Raw genomic sequence first — 24,076 nt, forward strand, 5'->3', positions numbered from 1 at the left:
GGCGGTGTGAGCTGTGAGGAGGACGCTAATAGGCTGCAGGGTGACTTGGACAGATTAGGTGAGTGGGCAAATGCATGGCAGATGCAGTATAATGTGGATAAATGTGAGGTTATCTATTTTGGGGGCAAAAACATGAAGGCAGAATATTATTTGGATGGCGGCAGATGAGGAAAAGGGGAGGAGCAACAAGACCTGGGTGTCATGGTTCATCAGTCACTGAAAGTGGGCATGCAGGTACAGCAGGCGATGAAGAAGGCCTTCATAGCTAGGGGATTTGAGTATAGGAGCAGGGAGGTCTTACTGCAGTTGTACAGGGCCTTAATGAGGCGTCAACTGGAATACTGTGTTCAGTTTTGGTCTCCTAATCTGAGGAATGATGTTCTTGCTATTGAGAGTGCAGCGAAGGTTCACCAGACTGATTCCCGGGATGGTGGGACTGACATATGAGGAGAGACTGGATCAACTGCGCCTTTATTCACTGGAGTTTAGAAGGATGAGAGGGGATCTCATAGAAACATATAAGATTCTGACGGGACAGGACAGGTTAGATACGGGAAGAATGTTCCCGATGTTGGGGAAGTCCAACCAGGGGACACAGTCTTAGGATAAGGGGTATGCCATTTAGGACTGAGATGAGGAGAAACTTCTTCACTCAGAGAGATATTAACCTATGGAATTCCCGACCGCAGAGAGTTGTTGAGGCCAGTTCATTGGACATATTCAAGAGGGAGTTAGATATGGCTCTTACGGCTGAGGGGATCAAGGGGTATGGAGAGAAAGCAGGAAAGGGGTACTGAGGGAATGATCAGCCATGATCTTATTGAATGGCGGTGCAGGCTCAAAGGACCGAATGGCCTACACCTGCACCTATTCTCTATGTTTCTATCCCCAATTCCCTGAGTCCTGATTTTGTGTTATAACTTCTTGTGTATCACCTTATTGAGTGCTTTTTGAAAATCCAAATACACTACATCCACTAGTTTCCCCCTTATCCATCCTGCTAGTTAAATCTTCAAAAAACTTTAACAGATTTGTCAAACACTATTTTCCTTTCATAAAACCATGTTGACTCTGCCTAATCATATTACAAAGAATGAGGGGATCTCATAGAAACATGTAAAATTCTGACTGGATTGGACAGGTTAGATGCAGGAAGAATGTTCCCGATGTTTAATTCATCAATCTCTTTCAACCTGGGGTCACAGTCTAAGGATAAGGGGTAAACCATTTAGGACCGAGATGAGGAGAACCTCTTCACTCAGAGAATTGTGATCTGTGGCATTCTCTACCACAAAGTTGTTGAGGCCAGTTCATTCGATATATTCAAAAGTGAGTTCGATGTGGCCTTTATGGCTAAAGGGATTAAGGGGTATGAAGAGAAAGCAGGAATGGGGTACTGAAGTTGCATGATCAGCAATGATCATATTGAATGGTGGTGCAAGCTCGAAGGGCCGAATGGCCTACTCCTGCACCTATTTTCTATGATTTTCTAAATGCCCTGTTAGCACGTCCCTAATAATTGATTTTTGCATTTTGCCTCTTCCTGATGTCAGGCTAACTGGCCAATAGTTCCTGTTTTTTCTCTTCCTCCTTTCTTAAATAGCAGGGTTATGCTTGCTACATTCCAATCCTTGGGGACTGTTCTACAGTCTAGGGAATGCTGGAATTTTAATACCAGTGGATCCTCTATCTCTGCAGCTAGGTCCAGGGGATTTGTTGCTCACTTAGTCCCATTAATTTCTCCAGTAATATCGGGTGGAAATTCGGTACCATCCATTTTGAGGCGTTAATCCAGGAGGAGCGCTAAGCATAGCCCCTTGAAAAAGTTTGTCCCTCCCGCCGAGAAATTTGATGGAATTGGACCAAGAGCTGAATTACCCACCTGACCTGGGGGAGTCTTCCAAAAACATCGGCGCTAAATTTTGTCAAACATTGCGCGTGCTCCGAAGTCCGATTCACATCAGTCGAGTCTTAAAGGCGCAGCAAGGTAAGTATGTTCATGCACAGCTCCATCTCCTCACTGACTTTAGAGCGGGAAAATAGAGGAGCAGGGCGGAAGGCAGAGAGTGCACTGCTTCTTAGCCACGGCCCTTGAGCATAAGAACATAAGAAGAAATAGGAGCAGCAGTAGGCCATTTGGTCCATCGAGCCTGCTCCACCATTTAATAAGATCATGGCTGATCTGATCTTGAACTCAGCTCCATTTCCTGCTGGCTCCCCATAACCTTGACTCCCTTATTGTTCAAAAATCTGTCTATGGCCACCTTAAATCTATTCAATGATACAGCCTCCACAGCTCTCTGGGGCAGATAATTCCACAGATTCATGACCTTCTGAGAAGAAATTCCTCCTCATTTCAGTTCTAAATGTGCGACCCCTTATTCTTAAATTATGCCCCCTAGTTCTAGATTCTCCCATGAGTGGAAACATCCTCTCTGTATGTATGTTGTTGAGGCCCCTCAGTATCTTATATGTTTCAATAAGTCACCTCTCATTCATCGAAACTCCAATGAGTATAGGCCCAACCTACTCAACCTTTCCTCATAAGTCAACCCCTTCATCTCAGGAATCAACCTAGTGAACCTTCTCTGAACTGCCTCCAATGCCGATTTACTGGTGTTCTTTGAGGATGTAATGAGTAGGGTGGATAAGTGGGAATCAGTAGATGTCATGTATTTGGATTTCCAGAAAGCATTCGATAAGGTGCCACATAAAAGGTTACTGAACAAGATAAGAGTTCACAATGTTGGGGGTAATATATTCACATGGATACCGGTTTGGCTAACAGAGTCAGGATAAATGGGTCATTTTCAGGTTGGCAAATTGTAGCTAGTGGGGTGCCGCAGGGATCTGAGTTGGGGGCCGGAACTATTTACAATCTATTATTGACTTGGATGAAGGGACCGAGTGTAATTTGCAAAATTCGCTGATGATACAAAGATAGGTGGGAAAGCAAATTGTAAGGAGGATGCAAATAAGCTGCAAAGGGATATAGACAGGCTAAGTGAGTAGGCAAAAATGTGGCAGATGGAGTATAATGTGGGAAAATGTGAGGTTATCCACTTTGGTAAAAAAAAAGCAAACTATTATGTAAATGGGGAGAGATTACAAAAAGCTGCAATACAGGGGGATCTAAAGGATTCTATACATGAAACATAAAATTAGCATGCAGGTACAACAAGTAATTAGGAAGGCAAATGGAATGTTGGCCTTTATTGCAAGAGGGATGGAGTATAAAAGTAGGGAAGTCCTACTAGAACTGTACAGAGCATTGGTGAGACCACATCTAGAATACAGTGTACAGTTTTGGTCTCCTTATTTAAAGAAGAATATACTTGCATTGGAGGCAGTTCAGAGGAGGTTGATTCCTGAGATGAAGGGGTTGTCCAATGAAGAAAGGTTGGGCATATACTCATTGGAGTTGAGAAGAATGAGAGGTGATCTTATTGAAACGTATAAGATTATGAGGGGGCTTGACAGGGTAGATGCAGAGAGGATGTTTCTCTTCGTGGTGAAATCTAGAACAAGGTGGCATAGTTTCAGAATAAGGGGATCGCCCATTTAAAACGGAGATGAGGAGGAATTTCATCTCTTAGAATCTGTGGAATTCTCTGCCCCAGAGTTGCAGAGGCTGGGTCATCGAATATATTTAAGGTGGAGATAGACTTTTGAACGATTAGGGAGTTGACTGTTATGGGGAGCGGACAGAAGTGGAGTTGAAGCCAAAATCAGATCATCCATGATCTTATTGAATGGTGGAGGAGGCTCGAAGGGGCAAATTGTCGATTCCTGCTCCAATTTCTTATGTTATGTTTTCCTCTATGCATTTGTCTCCGCCTTTGTCTTCGCCTAAGTATCCACTGACGGTGAGGTCGTGGAAGGAGGTCGAGTGCCAACATAGCACTCATGAAACGAGAGAAATGTTGTGATTTGAAATCTGCCCTGAATGATATAGGGGAATAGTTAGGAGGCAAAACAGTCCTTGATGTAAGGTTACTAATCTTCAGAAAAGCACAGGAGACCATGAACTAAAAATTGATTAATACAAGCTTTTGGAATTAAGCTGGACAATTAAGGACATTCTGTGGTCAGGAACTAAAACTGACCATGCACAACAACAATGGAGTTGTTACGTGAGGCCCTGAACTTGATTGACCAGGGTGGGGAAAAACAAACCCACTGAAGACACAAGTCTGTAAAAATACCGGACAACAAAGGAACCACACCAGGTGCACACCTTTTTTTGGGACGAAGTGATAAGATGAGAAATCAACTTGAGCCTTGCAGACTCATTGTGCAAATGGGAAAACAGATGAGTCCATTATTGCAGTCAATTAACCAAGGGGACCACAAAACAATGCATCGATGCAAACACTTTATCAGAAACTGCAGTGGTGAGAGATCAGTCAAAACCTGTATATAAATATGCGAGCTAGAAGCAGCTTGGCAGAAAACAGAAGAAATAGGACATGTGTACAGATGGACACAGGTCGAAAGAATGAACGGACGGAAGGACATGAAAAGCACTGCAGAGAACGGCCAGAAGAAGAACCAACCGGTCACGGAACCAATGACCACGAACTACAATAGCTAGAGCCAGGAAAGGTTATTGTATGTTTTCAGTCAATTTTCTCTCAGAAGTCTAGTCCTGTAGTTTTAGTCAATTTTTGTCGCTTAATAAAACTGACACTGGGTTAAGCCTAAATTTTGTGCCATGTGTTGTCCTTTCCTACTAAGTTCCAAGGTCTAAGAATCAGAGTAGTGAAAAACAAACACCATACATTTAAGTCAAAATTGCTGTGATCTGTCCACCAGCCACTCTGCCTATGTGTTAGCAAACTGTAAAGAGTAATGGCAGACAGAAATTTTTTTTCAAGCAGGCGCCTTTAAATAGCGCTGCTCGAGCTGACTGCCGATTACAATTTGACAGCGGAAGCTGTCGTCACCGCCAGGCGGTAAGTAAGTGGGCAGCTGAATTTCACTTCTGGGGCCGTAACGGGACGATGCTCACGGCAATGCTATTATTATCGCCACGCGCAGCTGAGTGGGACGCTTCCAACAGGAGCGAGGCTCTACCTCATACTGCCTCTGCAAAAGCCTCGTCCAATTCCGAGGAGGCGCTTTTATCGCACAAGAGGCCCTTGAGGTGAGACTTTCTACTTAGCTGGCTATCGGCCAAAAAATGGGCGATGTTCCAGCATTGGCGATGTCAGCCTTCATGATAGCTGGAACATTGTCCATTTTTAGGATCACGACTTTCAGCTCAGCGATAGCCCAGCGATGTGAAGTGGGCCCAGCGATGTGGAAGGCAAAGCTTCCCTGGCAACGGCCTTCTGCGCATGCGTTTTGTTTTGGTAAACAGGTTTTCCCGCGTTTTGGGAGGTCAGGGGTCATCCACACGTGCGCAGAAGGCAAAGGGAGGGGGAGGGGGAGAGCAAAAGTGAAGAAAAAATATGTCGTCATCATCAGACAGTGATGTGGAGGGGTAGGAGGCGGAGGGCAAAACCTGTTTCGGACGAGGCAAATGAGGCCCTCGTCCAGGAGGTGCACTCCTGGTGGTCCCAATTAACCTGGGGTGTCATGGGAAACCTCAACCCGGGTCTACAGAAAGATTTGGGCCGAGATCACGGACGTCGTCTCCTCAGCGTATCAAGTGGCGAGGGGGTCCAAACTGCCGGAAGCGCTGAAACAGCCGGGTTGCTTCGGCAACAGTAAGTGTACAGATTTTATATTTGTAATGATGCAAATTGTAATTATAATTGTAAATCTCCTAGATTGAACTTAAGCTTGCTGTTCATATATATCTGGCTGCAGTCACTTACACAGTGACTCAGCATGGACTGGGGAAGATCTGCCCTGGGACACTTTTGGACATTAGCTCCTGTCATTGCCAAGTTCAATGGCGATTGTAGTCAAGAAAGATGTTTGTGTCAAGCATTAGCTCCTAAACATGCTGATATTTGTTATAACCATGCATCAATTGTGGATACAAACCCTATTAGCATATAACATTGGAAACTATTGTCTTTCCATGATATTACCTAGTCAATTAGAAACTTAGAAACGTAGAAAGTAGGTGCAGGAGTAGGCCATTCGGCCCTTTGCACTTGCACCACCATTCAATATGATCATGGCTGATCATCCAACTTCAGTACCCCATTCCTGCTTTCTCTCCATACCCCTTGATCCCTTTTAGCCGTTAGGGCCACATCTAACTTCCTTTTCAATATATTTAACGAACTGGCCTCAACAACTTTGTGGTAGAGAATTCCACAGGTTCACAAGTCTGAGTGAAGAAGTTTCTCCTCATCTCGGTCCTAAATGGCTTACCCCTTATCCTTAGACTGTGACCCTTGGTTCTGGACTTCCCCAATATCGGGAACATTCTTCCTGCATCTAACCTGTCCAGTCCCATCAGAATTTTATATGTTTCTATGAGATTCCCCCCTCATTCATCTAAACTCCAGTGAATACAGGCCCATTCGATCCAGTCTCTCCTCATATGTCAGTCCAGCCATCCCTGGAATCAGTCTGGTGAACCTTCGCTGCACTCCCTCAATAGCAAGCATGTCCTTCCTCAGGTCAGGAGACCAAAACTGAACACAATACTCCAGGTGAGGCCTCACCAAGGCCCTGTACAACTGCAGTAAGACTTCCCTGCTCCTATACACAAATCTCCTAGCTATGAAGGCCAACATACCATTTGCCTTCTTCACCGCCTGCTGCACCTGCATGCCAACCTTCAATGACTGATGCACCATGACACCCAGGTCTCACTGCACCTCCCCTTTTCCTAATCTGCCGCCATTCAGATACTATTCTGCCTTCACGCTAACTGGTCTATAATTCCCTGTTTTCTCTCCCTCCTTTTTTTTAAAAAGTGGGGTTACGTTAATGGGCTTATGCCATGCTCTTTTCACATTTTCAGAGGAAGATATCTAACAACCGCTCTGAGCAGAAGTGTACCGGAGGGAGCCCTGCTCAGGTGCAGCCACTGACCAACCTCGAGCATGCAGCGGCACTTGTGGGGATCCACAGTCGCTCGGCCACCACCCGTGGTGTTGCAGAACCCTCCCATGCGTAATGTGTCAAGCAATGTTCAAGTAATGTAACATTATTTAATTATAATATACAAATGATGTCATGTTATTCATGCAGCCTCTATGCTACTGTCAGGTTGACATAAGAACATAAGAAATAAGAGCAAGAGCAGGCCATCTGTCCCCTTCTCTGTCTGCTCCCCATAAACCTTCACTCCCTTATCATTCTGGCTATCTCTGACTGATTCAGCCTCCACAGCTCTCTGGGGCAGTGAATTCCACATATCCACTCCCATATGATGCATTAATATGTAACGTCTCTCGGTCACATTTATTGTAGTAGTGTTGTTCCTCCTACATATGCCAGCGCAGTGCGTGAATCCCTTCGGTTCTAATAAGCTCAATTACGTTTTGCAGGTCTCCCAGCTACAGAGGTGCAAAGGAAGGCCACACCCTCACCTGCATCTGCCCCATTGCAGGTGTTGTTCACCATGGTTGGGGAAGAGAGGAGACCACCGACCTAGAGGAGGAAGGAGATGTTATGGAAAAAGGATGCCCCTTGAATCCCTCTGACAGTTGAACCTACGGCCACTTTGTCGTTTTCGACTGCAGAGGTAGCGGGACCAAGCGGCGTGCAGCCAGCAACACCAAGGCGTTTAATAATGCACATGCTGACCCCACGGAGGTCGGTCAGCACACGCGTCCTCGAGCCAATCAGATCAAGGGCTTGACTAGACAGTGCGAGGAGAGTGTCACGATTAGTCGTGGGCATCTCCAGGCGTTTGTGGTATTCACGGGGACATGTCCTGGGTGTGTGCTCGTCACGCGGAGGTTTTGCAGCAGACGCTCTCGAGATGCATGCGCAGACTGCCTCCATCGATGCCTTGCGGCATGCGTTGTTGGTGGGACATGGTACTGAACCCCAATATGCTGCCATCAGACATACCACGAGAACCAGCACAAAAACGATTCAGGAGGAAGCACTTCCTTCTGACTCGGAAGGCGATTGCTCAGCTTTGACTTCCCCTCCAACAGACACCCCGCCGACACCCCGCCCGCCCCCCCCACCACCCCCGACCATAATAAGTGATCGGATCACCACAGCAGAAAGTCTTGCCATTGCTCGCTGCACGCCAGACTTGCCACGCTACCCTGGGACCAAAATGGGGTAGGGTTGAGATACAGGGGGGGGGATGGGTGGGGGGGGTACAGGATCTGGAGGGAAACGTCGGGAGGGGGTGCGTTATTAAAAATTGCTGCATGTTATATTTAGTTTTTTTTATTGTAAAGTTCACTGGTGGGGGGGAGGGTGTTGCATTAAAATATTTTGTTAATTGAATAAAACACTTTTATTTCACTTACAATTGTTGTGCAGTGTCTTCTAATAATGTAAGTTAAAGTAAAACATGAATGCAACTGTTGTAAAACAAAGACCAGGCAAGGATGAAATGTAACTCAACGCAAATGTAACTGTTGTCTAACCATAACTGTGACTGTCCCCAACGTAAGTTCATGCAAAGCGTTCATTTATGAGCTGCTCGCACAACAGCTTTGCAGCCGCGCAATTCCCACGGGGTTTCTCCAGTCTTCCCGAGGGGGGGGAGGAGAGAACTATTGATTCATCACGAGGCTGATTGTCCTCCCCAAGGTCTGAAGGCTCTATGCCTGAATGCGAGGAGTATTCGTAATAAGATGGATGAATTAACTGTGCAGGCAGCTATTAACGAAAATGATATAATTGAGATTATGGAGACACGGCTCCAGGGTGACCAAGGCTGGGAACTCAACATCCAGGGGTTTCAACATTCAGAAAGGAGGTGGGGTAACGTTGCTGATTAAAGAGAAAGTTAACGCAATAGTAAGGAAGGACATTAGCTTGGATGATGTGCAATCTGTATGGGTATACAGCTGCGGAATACCAGAGGGCAGAAAACGCTAGTGGGAGTTGTATACAGACCACCAAACAGTACTAGTGAGGTTGGGGACAGTATCAAACAAGAAATTATGGATGCGTGCAATAAAGATACAGCAGTTATCATGGGCGACTTTAATTTACATATAGATTGGCATGCAGGTACAGCAGGCAGTGAAGAAGGCAAATGGCATGTTGGCCTTTATAGCTTGGGGATTTGAGTATAGGAGCAGGGAGGTCTTACTGCAGTTGTACAGGGCCTTGGTGAGGCCTCACCTGAAATATTGTGTTCAGTTTTGGTCTCCTAATCTGAGGAAGGACGTTCTTGCTATTGAGGGAGTGCAGCGAAGGTTCACCAGACTGATTCCAGGGATGGCTGGACTGTCATATGAGGAGAGACTGGATCAACTGGGCCTTTATTCACTGGAGTTTCGAAGGATGAGAGGGGATCTCATAGAAATGTGTAAGATTCTGACGGGACTGGACAGGTTAGATGCAGGAAGAATGTTCCCGATGTTGGGGAAGTCCAGAACCAGGGGACATAGTCTTCGGATAAGGGGTAGGCCATTTAGGACTGAGATGAGAAACCTCTTCACTCAGAGAGTTGTTAATGTGTGGAATTCCCTGCCGTAGAGAGTTGTTGATGCTAGTTCATTGGATATATTCAAGAGGGAGTTAGATATGGCCCTTACAGCTAAGGGGATCAAGGGGTATGGAGAGAAAGCAGGAAAGGGGTACTGAGGAAGTGATCAGCCATGATCTTATTGAATGGTGGTGCAGGCTCGAAGGGCCGAATGGCCTACTCCTGCACCTATTTTCTATGTTTATAGACCAGTTAGCCTGACATCAGTAGTGGTTAAAATCAATTATTAAAGATGAAATAGCAGCGCATTTGGAAAGCAGTGACAGGATCGCTCCAAGTCATCATGGATTTATGAAAGGGAAATCATGCTTGACAAATCTTCTAGAATTTTTTGAGGATGTAACTAGTAGAGTGGACAAGGGAAAACCAGTGGATGTGATGTATTTGGACTTTCAAAAGACTTTTGACAAGGTCCCACACAAGAGATTGGTGTGAAAAATTAAAGCACATGGTATTGGGGGTAATGTAGTGACGTGGATAGAGAACTGGTTGGCAGACAGGAAGCAGAGAGTCGGGATGAATGGGTCCTTTTTGCAGGCAGTGACTAGTGGGGTACTGCAGGGCTCAGTTCTGGGACCCCAGCTATTTACAATATACATCAATGATTTAGATGAAGGAATTGAGTGTAATATCTCCAGGTTTGCAGATGATACGAAACTGGGTGGCTGTGTGAGCTGTGAGAAGGATGCTAAGAGGCTGCAGGGTGGCTTGGACAGGTTAGGTGAGTGGGCGATTGCATGCCAGATGCAGTATAATGTGGATAAATATGAGGTTATCCACTTTGGTGGCAAAAACATGAAGGCAGAATATTATCTGAATGGCGGCAGATTAGGAAAAGGGGAGGTGCAACGAAACCTGGCTGTCATGGTACATCAGTCATAAGAACATAAGAACATAAGAATTAGGAACAGGAGTAGGCCATCTAGCCCCTCGAGCCTGCTCCGCCATTCAATATGATCATGGCTGATCTGGCCGTGGACTCAGCTCCACTTACCCACCCTCTCCCAGTAACCCTTAATTCCCTTATTGGTTAAAAATCTATCCATTTGTGACTTGAATACATTCAATGAGCTAACCTCAACTGCTTCCTTGGGCAGAGAATTCCACAGATTCACAACCCTCTGGAAGAAGAAATTCCTTCTCAACTCGGTTTTAAAATGGCTCCCCCATATTTTGAGGCTGTGCCCCCTAGTTTTAGTCTCCCCTAGCAGTGGAAACAACCTCTCTGCCTCTACCTTGTCTATCCCTTTCATGATTTTAAACGTTTCTATAAGATCACCCCTCATCCTTCTGAGCTCCAACGAGTAAAGACCCAGTCTACTCCGTCTACTCAGTCATTGAAGGTTGGCATGCAGGTGCAGCAGGCAATGAAGAAGGCAAATGGCATGTTGGCCTTCATAGCTAGGGGATTTGAGTATAGGAGCAGGGAGGTTTGACTGCAGTTGTACAGGGCCTTGGTGAGGCCTCACCTGGAATATTGTGTTCAGTTTTAGTCTCCTGATCTGAGGAAGGACAGGAATACAGCAAAGGTTCACCAGGCTGATTCCTGGGATGGCAGGACTGACATATGAGGAGAGACTGGATCGACTGGGCCTGTATTCACTGGAGTTTAGAAGAATGAGAGGGAATCTCATAGAAACATATAAAATTCTGATGGGACTGGACAGGTTAGATGCAGGAAGAATGTTCCCGATGTTGGGGAAGCCCAGAACCAGGGGTAAGGCATTTAGGACCAAGATGAGGAGAAACTTCTTCACTCAAAGAATTGTTAACCTGTGGAATTCTCTACCGCAGAGAGTTGTTGAGGTCAGTTCGTTAGATATATTCAAGAGGGAGTTAATATGGCCGTTACGGCTAAAGGGATCAAGGGGTATGGAGAGAAAGCAGGAAAGGGGTACTGAGGTGAATGATCAGTCATGATCTTATTGAATGGTGGTGCAGGTTCGAAGGACCGAATGGCCTACTCCTGCACCTATTTTCTATGTTTCAATTTCCTCACCAGCCTCCTCCTGCTCCTCATCGTCTGCCTCTTCCACCTCCGGACCGGCTACCCCATCTGGCAATTGTTGCCCTCTCCTTATCGCTAGTTTATGCAACATGCAGCACACCAAAATAAACTCAGGGACCGGGTCAGGGTGGTACTATAGGCTGCTTCCAGAGTGGTCGAGGCATCTGAAGGGCTGATTGAGCACTCCAATTGTATTTTCGACGATATTGCATGTTGCAATGTGGCTTTCATTGTAACGCTTCTCTGCTTCTGTCAGTGGGGTGGGGGCCGGAGGGTCATCATGAGCCAGCTGGCAAGGCCAAATCCTTTATCCCCCAACATCCAAACTTATGACTGACTGTCGAACAGGTCAGAGACAGCATTATCACGCACTATGTACGCATCATGGATGCTGCCCGAAAATTTTGCATTAACTGCCATAATTATTTGGTTGTGGTCAACAACAAACTGCACATTCAAGGAGTGGAATCCCTGTCGATTATGAAACACCTCTGCATTCTGTAAAGGTGCTTTCAGGATGATGTGATTGCAGTCTATTGCTCCCTGCACCTTGGGGAAGTTTTCTCTTCTCACGAAAGCCAAAGCCCTCCCTGGTCATAGGGAAGCTTATAAAGTCCATCCTGCGAGCGTAAAGGGCTTCAGTCATCTGTCGAATGGAGTAATGTGTGGCGTGCTGAGAGATACCGAAAGTATCGCCAGCTGAGGCCTGAAAGGAGCCCGATGCATAGGATAGTGCCACAGTAACCTCCATCTCAATGGGCAGTGTAATCCTGATGGTGCTGGTAGGCTCCAGATCACCTTTGATGAGCTGGTATATCTCATCGATGACTTCCTTTCGGAAGCGCAACCTCCTAAGGCACGTATTATCAGACAAGTTGAGATAAGATTGCTTTTCCTCCTCACTTCTTCCGACATTCAAAATGGCATTCGTAGTGCCAAGTTCTGTGAGGAAAGCCAGGTCAAAGCAGCTTTTCTCCAGCGATGTCCAGCGATCTTCTCGGCAAGCGATCAGCCCGGCGATATGTGGATGATGTGCCGAAAGTTGCGCTGGGCGATGTGTGGGTGACCACTTCGATGTTCCAGCCCAACTTTCCACTATTGAAGCAAAATGGGCGATAGCCTGCCTTTTTGGGCGATATATGGGCACTAGCCCAGCGATCTGGAGTGGAAAGTCTAGCCCTTATTAGTTCCCAACCTTGGTCACTTTGCAACCACGTCTCTGTAATGGCTATTAGATCAAACATATTAATTTCTATCTCTGCTATTAATTCATCTACTTTGTTGCAAATGCTTCAAGCATTCAGATATAGTGCCTTTAGCTTTGACTTTTTTCTATTTTCCCTGCTCGCACCTTCGTCACTGATACTCTCTCTGTCCCTTCCTGACCCATTTGCTTATTTTTACCCAAAACTCTGCTCTGCTCTAGAGACTTGCTTGTAAATGTATGCTTTCCTGAATCCTGCCTCCCCCCGCCCTCATTAGTTTAAAGCCCTGTTCACTGCCCTAGTTATTCGATTCGTCAGGACACTGGTTTCGCTGGAGTCTGTCCCAACGGAACAACTCCCTCTTTCCCCAGTAGCCAGTAGCCCATGAAGTGAAACCCCAGCCTCTCACACCACTCTTTCAGCCACACATTTAACCTTCTAATCTGCTTATTCCCTATGCCAATTGGCACGTGGCTCGAGTAACAATGCAGAGATTATTACCTTTGAGGTTCTGCTCTTTAATTTGGACCTCAACTTCTCAAACTCTCAGCAGAATTTAATTCCTAGTTCGATCTGATGTTTGTTCCTATGTGGACCACAACAACTGGATCCTCCCTTCCCACTCAAGTTCTCCTCCAGCTGCGAGGAGATATCCTTAACTCTGGCACTGGGCAGGCAACACAGCCTTCAGTACTCCCTGTCATGGCGGCAGAGAACAGTATCTATCCCCTGACTATACTGTCGCCTACCACTACAACACTTGAATGGCCCCCTGTAACACTGTGCCATGGTCAGTTTTCCCATCCTCTCTGCAGTGCTTGTTCTCATCCCTACAGGTGGGAAGTACCTCGTACCTGTTGGCCAAAGTCAAGGGCTGAGGTTCCTCCATCACTATATTCTGGGACCCCATACCTTCTTGACTCAGCGACACCCTCCTGTCCCTGACCATTGACTAACTTTCTAAAGTACTACTTAACCCAATGGGTGTGACTGCCTTCTGGAACAGAGTGTCCAGGTAACTCTCCCCTCCCCTGATGTATCGCACTGTCTGCAGCTTGTACTCCAGCTCAACAACTCTGAGCTGAAGTTCCTCGAGCTGCAGGCATTTACTACAGATGTGGTTGCTCAGGGTCCACCAACTCCCACATGCCGCAGTTACGACACACCACCTGCACTTCTATCTCTATCAATCTTATTTTATTTATATAATTAGAGTTTTTATTCAAACAATTATTTTTATTTTATGTTTAGTTTCAATTAGTTAATTTAGTTTGTTATTAATTTAATAAAGTTATAGTTGTTAATACTCTCCCAGTTCTGAAGTTAATCCACTTTCCGAACCTAGAGAGCAAAAGAGCAGTAATACTCACCAACCAATCACCTACCTGCTGTCCTGTGACGTCGCCCCTTATTTTTTTTGTTTTTAAGCCTCCGCTATTGCTGCTCCCGCTCAGGTCTGCTGTGGTCCTGGGCCTTCTTTCCACCCGCTTTGTATTTTGCTGCCGCCGTTCAGGCTTGAGTCCACTGTGTCCTGGGCCTTCTCCGCTCCCATTCTTTAATGTGCTGGAATACTCCCCACTTGCCTGGATGAGTGCAATTCCAACAACACTCAAGAAGCTCGACATCATTCAGGAGAAAGCAGCTTTTTTGATTGGCACCCCATCCATCACCTTAAACATTCACTCCATCCACCTCTGGCGTATTGTGGCTGCAGTGTGTACCATCTACAAGATGCATTTGGAAATATTTCACTTATCCGGAGCGGCTCCATTTTAACTGCTCATGCCATCTGTTACATGGGGATTCTCCTCCTCATCTGCTATAACTTCGGCAGAGTAATCAAGGAAACCCTGGGTTTTCAAGGTTTCTGTAACTCTTAGGACAAAGTTATGGCAGCTGAGCACCACCTCCATGGAAATTCATCCCCTTAAGTTTTATTGCACTTAGGGTAGAGTAGACTTAAATTTCTTGAACGTGAAGTTTCTTGAACCAGCAGGTGCCGAAGTCCTGCCATGCCAGCCATATTGGGCTTACCGCAGCCCCCGCCCCCGCAGAGGAAGTGGAGCACAAAATCTTGCACACCTCTTCCTCTCGGGGGCGGGTCCGGGGCACTAACCAATTTGAATTTTCCTGTAGTGCTGGTGGGAACACAAGGCCCTCCCCTTCCATTTAAAAGGGAGGGCACGCTGTGGACTCTGCAATAGGGAGAAGGGGCCACTGCTAGACTACCAGGGAGCGGGGTGCCATGGCTGCAGCCCAGCACAGAAGCGGAGTGCCAGGCTGCAACAACGCAGCATGGACCGCACGATATGAGGATGAGAAGGCCACAACTGGAAAGCCGCTTTTAAAAACATTTTCAGCACCACACCTCATAACTTTTCACCCTGCGAGCGGCCTAAAGCCTGGTATGTGCCCCGCGGCAGCTTCACGGAGCGCTACTGAATTTTTTCTCTGGGCGCGGAAACGAGTCGCTGCACATGGTGATGACATCATCATGGCTGCGCACCAGCCCAGGGCACTATAGATTAGCGGCGCCACTAAACCCACGCGGAATTTCGAGTGAGTCGGCAGTGGTGCCACGCCCGGGGGTGCTAAGGGTAGGCGCAAACGACCTGAATTTTTCTTCCTTTGGGTTCTTTCTCTAAACCAGTTGATCCATTATAAAACAATTTTCTACCTTTTCAAACTCTTCATTTCTTTTGACTTGATAGTTAGCATCTTTAATAATGCTGTGTCTTTTAAAAGCTTCATTTTCATCTAGAGGTTCTTCTGTAAATCCAACTCGTCTACGCTCTGTGTTCAAGGATACAAAACAGAAAATCTTAGGTGGGAAGTTGTAACTAACATGATCGCTGTTAAAATCCATTGTACCCATAATACTTAGAAGAATATATTTTTTGTCAATTTAGTATAATTGTTAATAAAATAAAAAATCAGTTTTTCTCATGACAAAATATAAGTACAGATACAAAATAGACTTGTTCGCAAAATTGAACCCTGTTGGATTAAAGGGACAGTGCCAGCATGAATACAACATTGGCTAAGAAACAGTAAATACAGTAGTGGTGAATGGTTGTTTTTCTGACCGAAGTAAAATATACAGTGGTGTTCCCCAGGGGTCGGTATATGTTAATTAACTGAACTTGAGTATACAGTGCATCATCAAAAGGACTCATTAAGTTGCAACACCTAAAGCTCATATTGGGCCCCCTAAATGAGAAGTCATGATAGCTGATTTTTCCCCATGGAGAATAAGACATACCCAGCAGTTTTACTTTGCAAAGTGTAATTCGAGCCATTCTGACTGCCGACTCCAGACAGCACAGAGCTCACTTGGTACAGACAGGGCTCTTGCTCACGGGTTGTGACCTTCTCCCAACCCCAAAGGTGTTCAAGGTCCAACCCCCAGGTTCCTGACCTCCTCTTTCTCCCCCCCGCCCAAGTGCCTGACCTCCCCCTGCCCAAGTTCCTCCCTTACTGATCAATGACCTGACCTTCCCTCCCCCACCCACCATAGATGGGCCATTGTGTGTGGGGCACGGAATGTTGACAGGTTTATTGGGTATGAAGTGAATAGTGACAGTGTCATGACTTCTGGATTTCATCCAGTCTAATGATACTACTTGCCACACATGCAGAAGTTTCCGAGAAATCAACCAGGTGCAGGGGGAGGAGAGGAAGAATGTGGTGTAGGTGTAAAGGGGATGAAGTTGTAAGAATGTGATCCGTCTTATCATCTAGATCACGTTCTTCTGTGATTCCTACAGTGCTCTTTACCCTTCTCCCCACCCACCCTCACACTGAATTCCTGACCTCCTTTCCCTAAGTTCCTGACCGCCTTTCCCTTCCAATCTCCTCCCAGTCTCTCTCTGCCCCTCTCTCTCGTTGCCCCTCTCTCTCTCTCTGTCTCTGCCCCACTCTCTCTCTCTCTGCCCCAGACACTCTCTCCTCCCCTCTCTATCTCTTTCTTGCTCTCTCCACCCCATTTTCGCTCATGCTCTCGCTCTCTCCGTCCACCTCTTGCTCTCTCTGTCCACCTCTTGCTCTCTCTCGCTCTCTTCACCTCTCACACTTTCTCTTTCTCTCCATCTCTCTCTCGCGTTCGCTCTCTCTCTCAGTTCACCTCTCTCTTGTGCTCTCTCCATCCCTCTCTCTCTCCATCCCTCTCTCTCTCCATCCCTCTCTCACTCCATCCCTCTCTCACTCCATCCCTCTCTCTCTCTGCAGCCCTCTCTCTCCATCACTCTCTCTCTCTCCATCCCTCTCTCCACCCCCCCGCCCCCCCCCCCGCTCGCTCTGCACCCTTCTCTCTCTCTCTCTTTCTTTCTCTTCCCCTCCCTCACCAGCTTCCCCATTTCGGCCCATCGTCTCCATGCCAGCCGACCAAGAGCTATCCAGCCTAATCCCACTTTCCAGCTCTTGGTCCGTATCCCTGTTGGTTATGGCACTCCAATTGCACATCCAAGTATTTTTAAAATGTGGTGAGAGTTTTTGCCTCCACCACCCTTTCAGGCAGTGAGTTCCAGACCCCCACTATCCTCTGGGTGAAGAAATTTCCCCTCACATCGCCTCTAAACCTCCCCCCAATTACTTTAAATCTATGTCCCCTGGTTGTTGACACATCTGCCAAGGGAAACGGGTCCTTCCTATCCACTCTATCCAGGCCTCTCATAATTTTATACACCTCAATCAGGTCTTCCCTCAACCTCCTCTGTTCCAAAGAAAACTGACATACCTCTCCAATCTTTCCCCATAGCCAAAATTCTCCAGTCCAGGCAACATTCTTGTAAATCTCCTCTGCACCCTTTGCAGCGCAATCACATCTTTCCTGCAATGTGGTGACCAGAACGGCACACAGTCTTCTTAGGCAGTCCATCGGAGTCGAGGATTACTTGCTTCCACACTAAAAATAATTTCTCAGGTGACTGCGAGACCTACAGTCTCTGTCATAGGTTGGACAGACAGTGGTTGAAGGAACGGATGGGTGGAGTGTCTGGGTTGGCGCACGATACTTCCGCTGTCGACGCTTGGCTTCAGCTTGTTCTCGGCTCGACACTGTCAACCGTGAGGGTTTATAAAGAGACTCGAGGTGTTCAGTGCCTTCCCGGATGCTTTTCCTCCACTTTGAGTGGTCATGGGCCAGGGATTCCCAGGTGCTGGTGGGGATGTTGCACTTTTTCAAGGAGGCTTTGAGGGTTTCCTTGAAGCATTTCCTCTGCACACCTGGGGCTTGCTTGCCGTGTTGAAGTTCCGAGTAGAGCGCTTGTTTTGTGTCAGGCATGCGGTCGATGTGACCCATCCAACAGAGCTGATCGAGTGTGGTCAATGCTTCGATGTTGGGGATATTGGCCTGATGAATGAGAACACTAACTTTAGTGCGCCTATCCTGCCAATGGATTTGCAGGATCTTGCGGAGGCAGCGTTGGTGGTACTTCAGTGTTTTGAGGTGCCTGCTGTACATAGTCCATGTCTCTGAGCCGTTTAGGAGGGCGGGTATCAGCACTGCTCTGTAGACCATGAGCTTTTTGCCGGGTTTGAAGTCCTGGTCTTCAAACACTTTTTTCCTCAGGTGACCAAAGGCTGCACTGACAAATTGAAGGCGGTGTTGGTATTTGTCGTCAATGTCTGCCCTTGTTGCATAAGAACATAAGAATAGGAACAGGAGTAGGCCATATGGGCCTTCGAGCCTGCTCCGCCATTCAATAAGATCATGGCTGATCTGATCATGGACTCAGCTCCATTTCCCTGCCTGTTCCCCATAATTCCTTATTCCCTTATCGTTTAAGAAATTGTCTATTTCTGTCTTAAATGTATTCAATGTCCCAGCTTCCACAGCTCTCTGAGGCAGCGAATTCCACAGGCTTACAATCCTCTGAGAGAAGAAATTTCTCCTCATCTCTGTTTTAAATGGGCGGCCCCTTATTCTAAGATCATGCCCTCTAGTTCTAGTCTCCCCCATCTGTGGAAACATCCTCTCTGCATCCACCTTGTCAAGCACCCTCATAATCTTATACATTTCAATAAGGTCACCTCTCATTCTTCTTGAATTCCAATGAGTAGAGACCCAACCTACTCAACCTTTCCTCAAAATTCAACACCTTCATCCCCGGAATCAACCTCGTGAACTTTCTCTGAACTGCCTCCAAAGCAAGTATATCCTTTCATAAATATGGAAACCAAAACTGCATGCAGTATTCCAGCTCTGGTCTCACCAATACCTTGTATAGCTGCAGCAAGACTTCCCTGCTTTTATACTCCATACCCTTTGTAATAAAGGCCAAATAAATTGAGCTTCCTGATCACTTGCTTTTGTGTTTCATGCACAAGTACCCCCAGATCCCGCTGTACTGTGGCACTTTGCAATCTTTCTCCATTTAAATAATAACTTGCTTTTTGATTTTTTTTCTGCCAAAGTACATGACCTCACACTTTCCAACATCATACTCCATCTGCCAAATTTTTGCCCACTCACTTAGCCTATGTTCTTTTGCAGGTTTTTTGTGCCCTCTTCACACGTTACTTTTCCTTCCATCTTTGTATCGTCAGCAAACTTGGCTACATTACATTCAGTCCCTTCTTCCAAGTCGTTAATATAGACTGTAAATAGTTGGGGGCCAGGCACTGTTCCCTGTGGCACCCCACTAGTTACTGGTTGCCAACCTGAGAATGAACCATTTATCCCAACTCTCTGTTCTCTGTTAGTTAGCCAATCCTCTATCCATGCTAATATATTACCCCCAACCCTGTGAACTTTTATCTTGTGCAGTAATCTTTTATGTGGCACCTTGTCAAATGTCATCTGGAAGTTCAAATACACAACATCACTGGTTCCCCTTTATTCACCCTGTTCATTACATCCTCAAAGAACTCCAGCAAATTTGTCAAACATGAATTTCTATTCATAAATCCATGCTGAATCCGCCTTACCAAATTTTGCTTTTCCAAATGTCCTGCTATTGCTTTTTTAATAATGGACTACACATTTTCTCAACCACTGATGTTAGGCTAACTGGTCTATAGTTTCCTGCTTTTTTCTGCCTCCTTTTTTAAATAGGGGCGTTACATTTGCAGTTTTCCAATCCTCTGGGACCTCTGCAGAATCCAGGGAATTTTGGTAAATTACAACCAATGCATCCACAATCCCTGCCACTACTTCTCTTAAGACCCTAGGATGCAAGCCATCAGGTCCAGGAGATTTATCTGCATTTAGTCCCATTATCTTACTGAGTACCACCTCCTTAGTGATTGTGATTGTGTTAAGTTCCTCACCCCTATAGCCCCTTGACTATCCACTATTGGAATATTGTTAGTGTCCTCTACCGTAAAGACTGATACAAAATATATGTTGAGAGTTTCTGCCATCCCCTTGTTCCCCATTACTAAATCCCCGGTCTCGTCCTATAAGGGACCAACATTTACTTTAGCCACTCTTTTCCTTTTTTATATACCTATAGAAATTCTTGCTATCTGTTTTAATCTTTGTGCTAGATTACTTTCATAGTTTATCTTCGCTTCCATAATCACTTTTTTGGTCATTCTTTGCTGACTTTTAAAAGTTTCCCAGTTGTTATATATGTAAACTTGTATTTACTCTGTACAGCCACCAGAGGGCTCATCCCCTGGAGTCCCAAGGGATCCCATAATCTCTTGGGAGCACAGGTATTTAAGGAGGCCTCACAGGTTGGAGAGGCACTCTGGAGACCTGCAATAAAAGACGAAGGTCACATTTTACTTTGAGCTCACAGTGTTCAGTCTGACTCTTTCTCTATGCATAACAACTGGCGACGAGATACAGATAGCGAACCCAAAGATGCAGAGAACAGTGGGCAGGTCGGAGAAATTCTCGTAGGGAGATAATTGGGAAATTTTTGTGGAACGACTCGACCAATTCTTCATAGCCAATGAGCTAGATGGGGAAGAGAATGCTGCCAAATGAAGGGCAATCCTCCTCACCATCTGTGGGGCACTAACGTATGGCCTCATGAAGAATCTGCTCAGTCCAGTGAAACCCACGGAGAAATCATGCGACGATTTGTGCACACTAGTCTGAGAGCATTTGAACCCGAAGGAAAGCATTCTGATAGCGAGGTGCCGGTTCGACACCTACAGGAAGTGGTGAGTTATGTCACCGAGCTAAGACACCTTGCAGGATATTGCGAATTTGAAGGGCATTTGGAGCACATGCTCAGAGACTTTTTCGTACTTGGCATTGGCCACGAAATCCCAATTCTGAGTAAGGCCATAGTGATAGCCCAGAAGTTCATTGCCACCAGTGACAATACAAAGCTAATCTCTCAGCACACAAGTGCTGCTACAAGTACCGTGAACAAAGTAATGTTGTTTTCGAATCTTAACATACAGGGCAGGTCACACATACATGCAGCTGCACGTCCGCACATGTCTCAGAGTACACCATCAAGGGTGATGAATGCAAGACGATTAACACCTTGTTGGCGCTGCAGGGGTGATTATCATTTCTATTCATGCCGATTCAAAGGGTACGTTTGCAGGGGCTGTGGAACAATGGGACACCTTCAACGAGTGTGCAGGTGAGCTGCTAAGCTTGTTAAACCTGCAGACCACTGTCATATATTCAACCAGCATTGTAACCCATGTATAAACTGACCGAAGTTGTACACCGTGAGAACACTGACCACAAGGTGGGAGACACTCCTAACCTGGACCTTCAGGTATAAAAGGGGAAGCTCCACCCACCTTCATCACTTGCGTGCTAAGGAATAAAGGACAGGTCACAGACTGACCTTCTCTCAAGCATGGGCCTCGTGTGCATTTATGCTGTGTAGTAAGGACGTATCAACCACCATGTTGCAGAGGAGGACAGATCCATGGAGGATCACGACGCACCAGAGCCTCAGACCGAGGAGGCAGAGCTACATGGGGTGCACACATTCACCACAAATTGTCTCCAATAATGCTGAATGTTGAACTAATTGGACTTGCGGTTTCAATGAAGCTGGACACGGGCGTGAGCCAGTCGATCACGGGCAAAAAGACTTTCCAAAGATTGTGGTGCAACAAGGCCTCAAGGCCAGTCATAACTCCAGTTCGCACGAAACTAAGAACTTACACCAAAGAACTGCTTCCTGTAATCGTCAGTGCAACCGTAAAGGTCTCCTACGATGGAGCGGTGCACAAGCTAACACTCGGGTGGTACCGGGCGATGGTCTCACGCTGCTCAGCAGGAGCTGGCTGGGAAAGATATGCTGGAACTGGAACAACGTCCGAGCGCTGACGACACTTCGTATGCCCAGGTCTTAAACAAATTTCCTTTGCTGTTCGAACCATGCATCGGGAAATTCCAAGGAGCAAAAGTGCAGATCCAGCTAATTCCGGGGGCATGACCCATCCATCACAAGGTGAGAGCAGTACCGTACATGGTGAGAGAAAGGGTAGAGATCGAGCTCGGCCGGCTGAAAAGATAGGGCATCATTTCACAGATCGAGTTCAGTGAGTGGGTCAGTCCTTTCGTCCCAGTCCTCAAGGGCGATGGCACCGTCAGAATCTGTGGTGATTACAAAGTAACTATCAATCGTTTCTCCCTGCAGGACCAATACCCACTACCAAAGGCCAACGACGTGTTTGCAACGCTGGCGGGAGGAAAGACGTTCACGAAGCTGGATCTGACTTCAGCCGACATGACGCAGGAATTGGAGGAATCATCGAAGGCCCTCACCTGCATCAACACACACAAAGGTCTTTTTATTTATAGCAGATACCCGTTTGGAATCCGATCGGTGGCGGCTACATTACAGAGAAACATGGAAAGCTTACTGAAGTCGGTCCCGCACAATGTGGTCTTCCAGGACAACATCTTGGTCACAGGTCGGAACACAGTCGAGCATCTGGAGGAGATTCTTAGTCGACTCAACCGTGTGGGGCTCAGGTTAAAACGCTCAAAGTGCATTTTCCTGGCGCCTGAAGTGGGGTTCTTGGAAAGGAGGATTGCAGCGGACGGCATCAGGCCCACCAACGCGAAGATGGAGGCAATCGAGAACGCACCGAGGCCACAGAATGTGACTGAGCTGCGGTCGTTTCTGGGACTCCTGAACTACTATGGTAACTTCTTACCGGGTCTTAGAACACTGTTAGAACCACTTTATGTCTTACTACGGGAAGGGGACGAATGGGTTTGGGGCAAGAAAATGCCTTTGTAAAAGCGAGAAAATTGTTATCCTCAAACAAATTGCTTGTGTTGTTTGATCCATGTAAGCATTTCGTACGAGCATGTGATGCATCGTCATATGGCGTTGGGTGTGTATTGCAACAAGCTAATGATTTCGGGAAACTGCAACTGGTTGCTTATGCATCTAGGAGTCTGTCTAAGGCTGAGAGAGCCTACAGCATGACTGAGAAAGAAGCACTAGCGTGTGCCTATGGGGTGAAGAAAATGCCTCAATATCTGTTTGGGCTAAAATTCGAAATGGAAACTGACCATAAGCCACTTATATCCCTGTTTTCCAGGAGTAAAGGGATAAATACCAACGCATCGGCCCCCATCCAGAGATGGGCGGTAACATTGTTCGCACACAACTATGCCATCCGCTAGATAGTTGTCTAAAATCCTTTTTTCCATTAGCCATTTTGCTGATCTAATAACAGCCTTTGTTTTCTTTAGTTGTTCTTTGTATTCATCCCTAATTATTTGAGTGTTAAATTTCTTTAATTTATAGAACCATTTCTCTTTATGTCTTATTTGTCTTTGTACATACCCAGTCAGCCACTTTGGCTTTTTACATAAGAACATAAGAACATAAGAAATAGGAGCAGGAGAAGGCCAGATGGCCCCTCAAGCCTGTTCCGCCATTTAATACGATCATGGCTGATCCAATCATGGACTCAGGTCCACTTCCCTGCCTGCTCTCCACACCCCTTATTCTCTTATCGTTTAAGAAATTGTCTATTTCTGTTTTAAATTTATTCAATGTCCCAGCTTCCACAGCTCTTTGAGATAGCGAATTCCACAGATTTACAACCCTCTGAGAGAAGAAATTTCTCCTTATCTCTGTTTTAAATGGGCGGCCCCTTATTCTAAGATTATGCCCTCTAGTTCTAGTCTCCCCTATCAGTGGAAACATCCTCTCTGCATTCATCTTGTCAAGCCCCCTCATAATCTTATACGATTCGATAAGATCACCTCTCATTCTTCTGAATTCCAATGCGTAGAGGCCCAACGTACTCAACCTTTTTTCACAAGTCAATCCCCTCATCTCTGGAATCAACCTTGTGAACCTTCTCTGAACTGCCTCC

The 24,076-nt window shown here is 46.2% G+C and overlaps 1 protein-coding gene across 2 annotated transcripts in view; it reads right to left on the reverse strand.

The window, feature by feature from the left end:
• The window catches only part of LOC139267485 (dynein axonemal heavy chain 8-like), a 2,569,686-nt gene that overhangs the window by 1,398,380 nt on the left and 1,147,230 nt on the right, over positions 1-24,076 (reverse strand). For both annotated transcript variants that reach the window (XM_070885867.1, XM_070885866.1), the window contains one exon: positions 15,486-15,601. In XM_070885867.1, coding sequence (XP_070741968.1) covers positions 15,486-15,601 — 116 coding nt within the window. The remainder of the gene's footprint in view (positions 1-15,485; positions 15,602-24,076) is intronic.

This window comes from Pristiophorus japonicus, chromosome 7 (assembly GCF_044704955.1).
Source record: "Pristiophorus japonicus isolate sPriJap1 chromosome 7, sPriJap1.hap1, whole genome shotgun sequence".
Taxonomy (NCBI): domain Eukaryota; kingdom Metazoa; phylum Chordata; class Chondrichthyes; family Pristiophoridae; genus Pristiophorus; species Pristiophorus japonicus.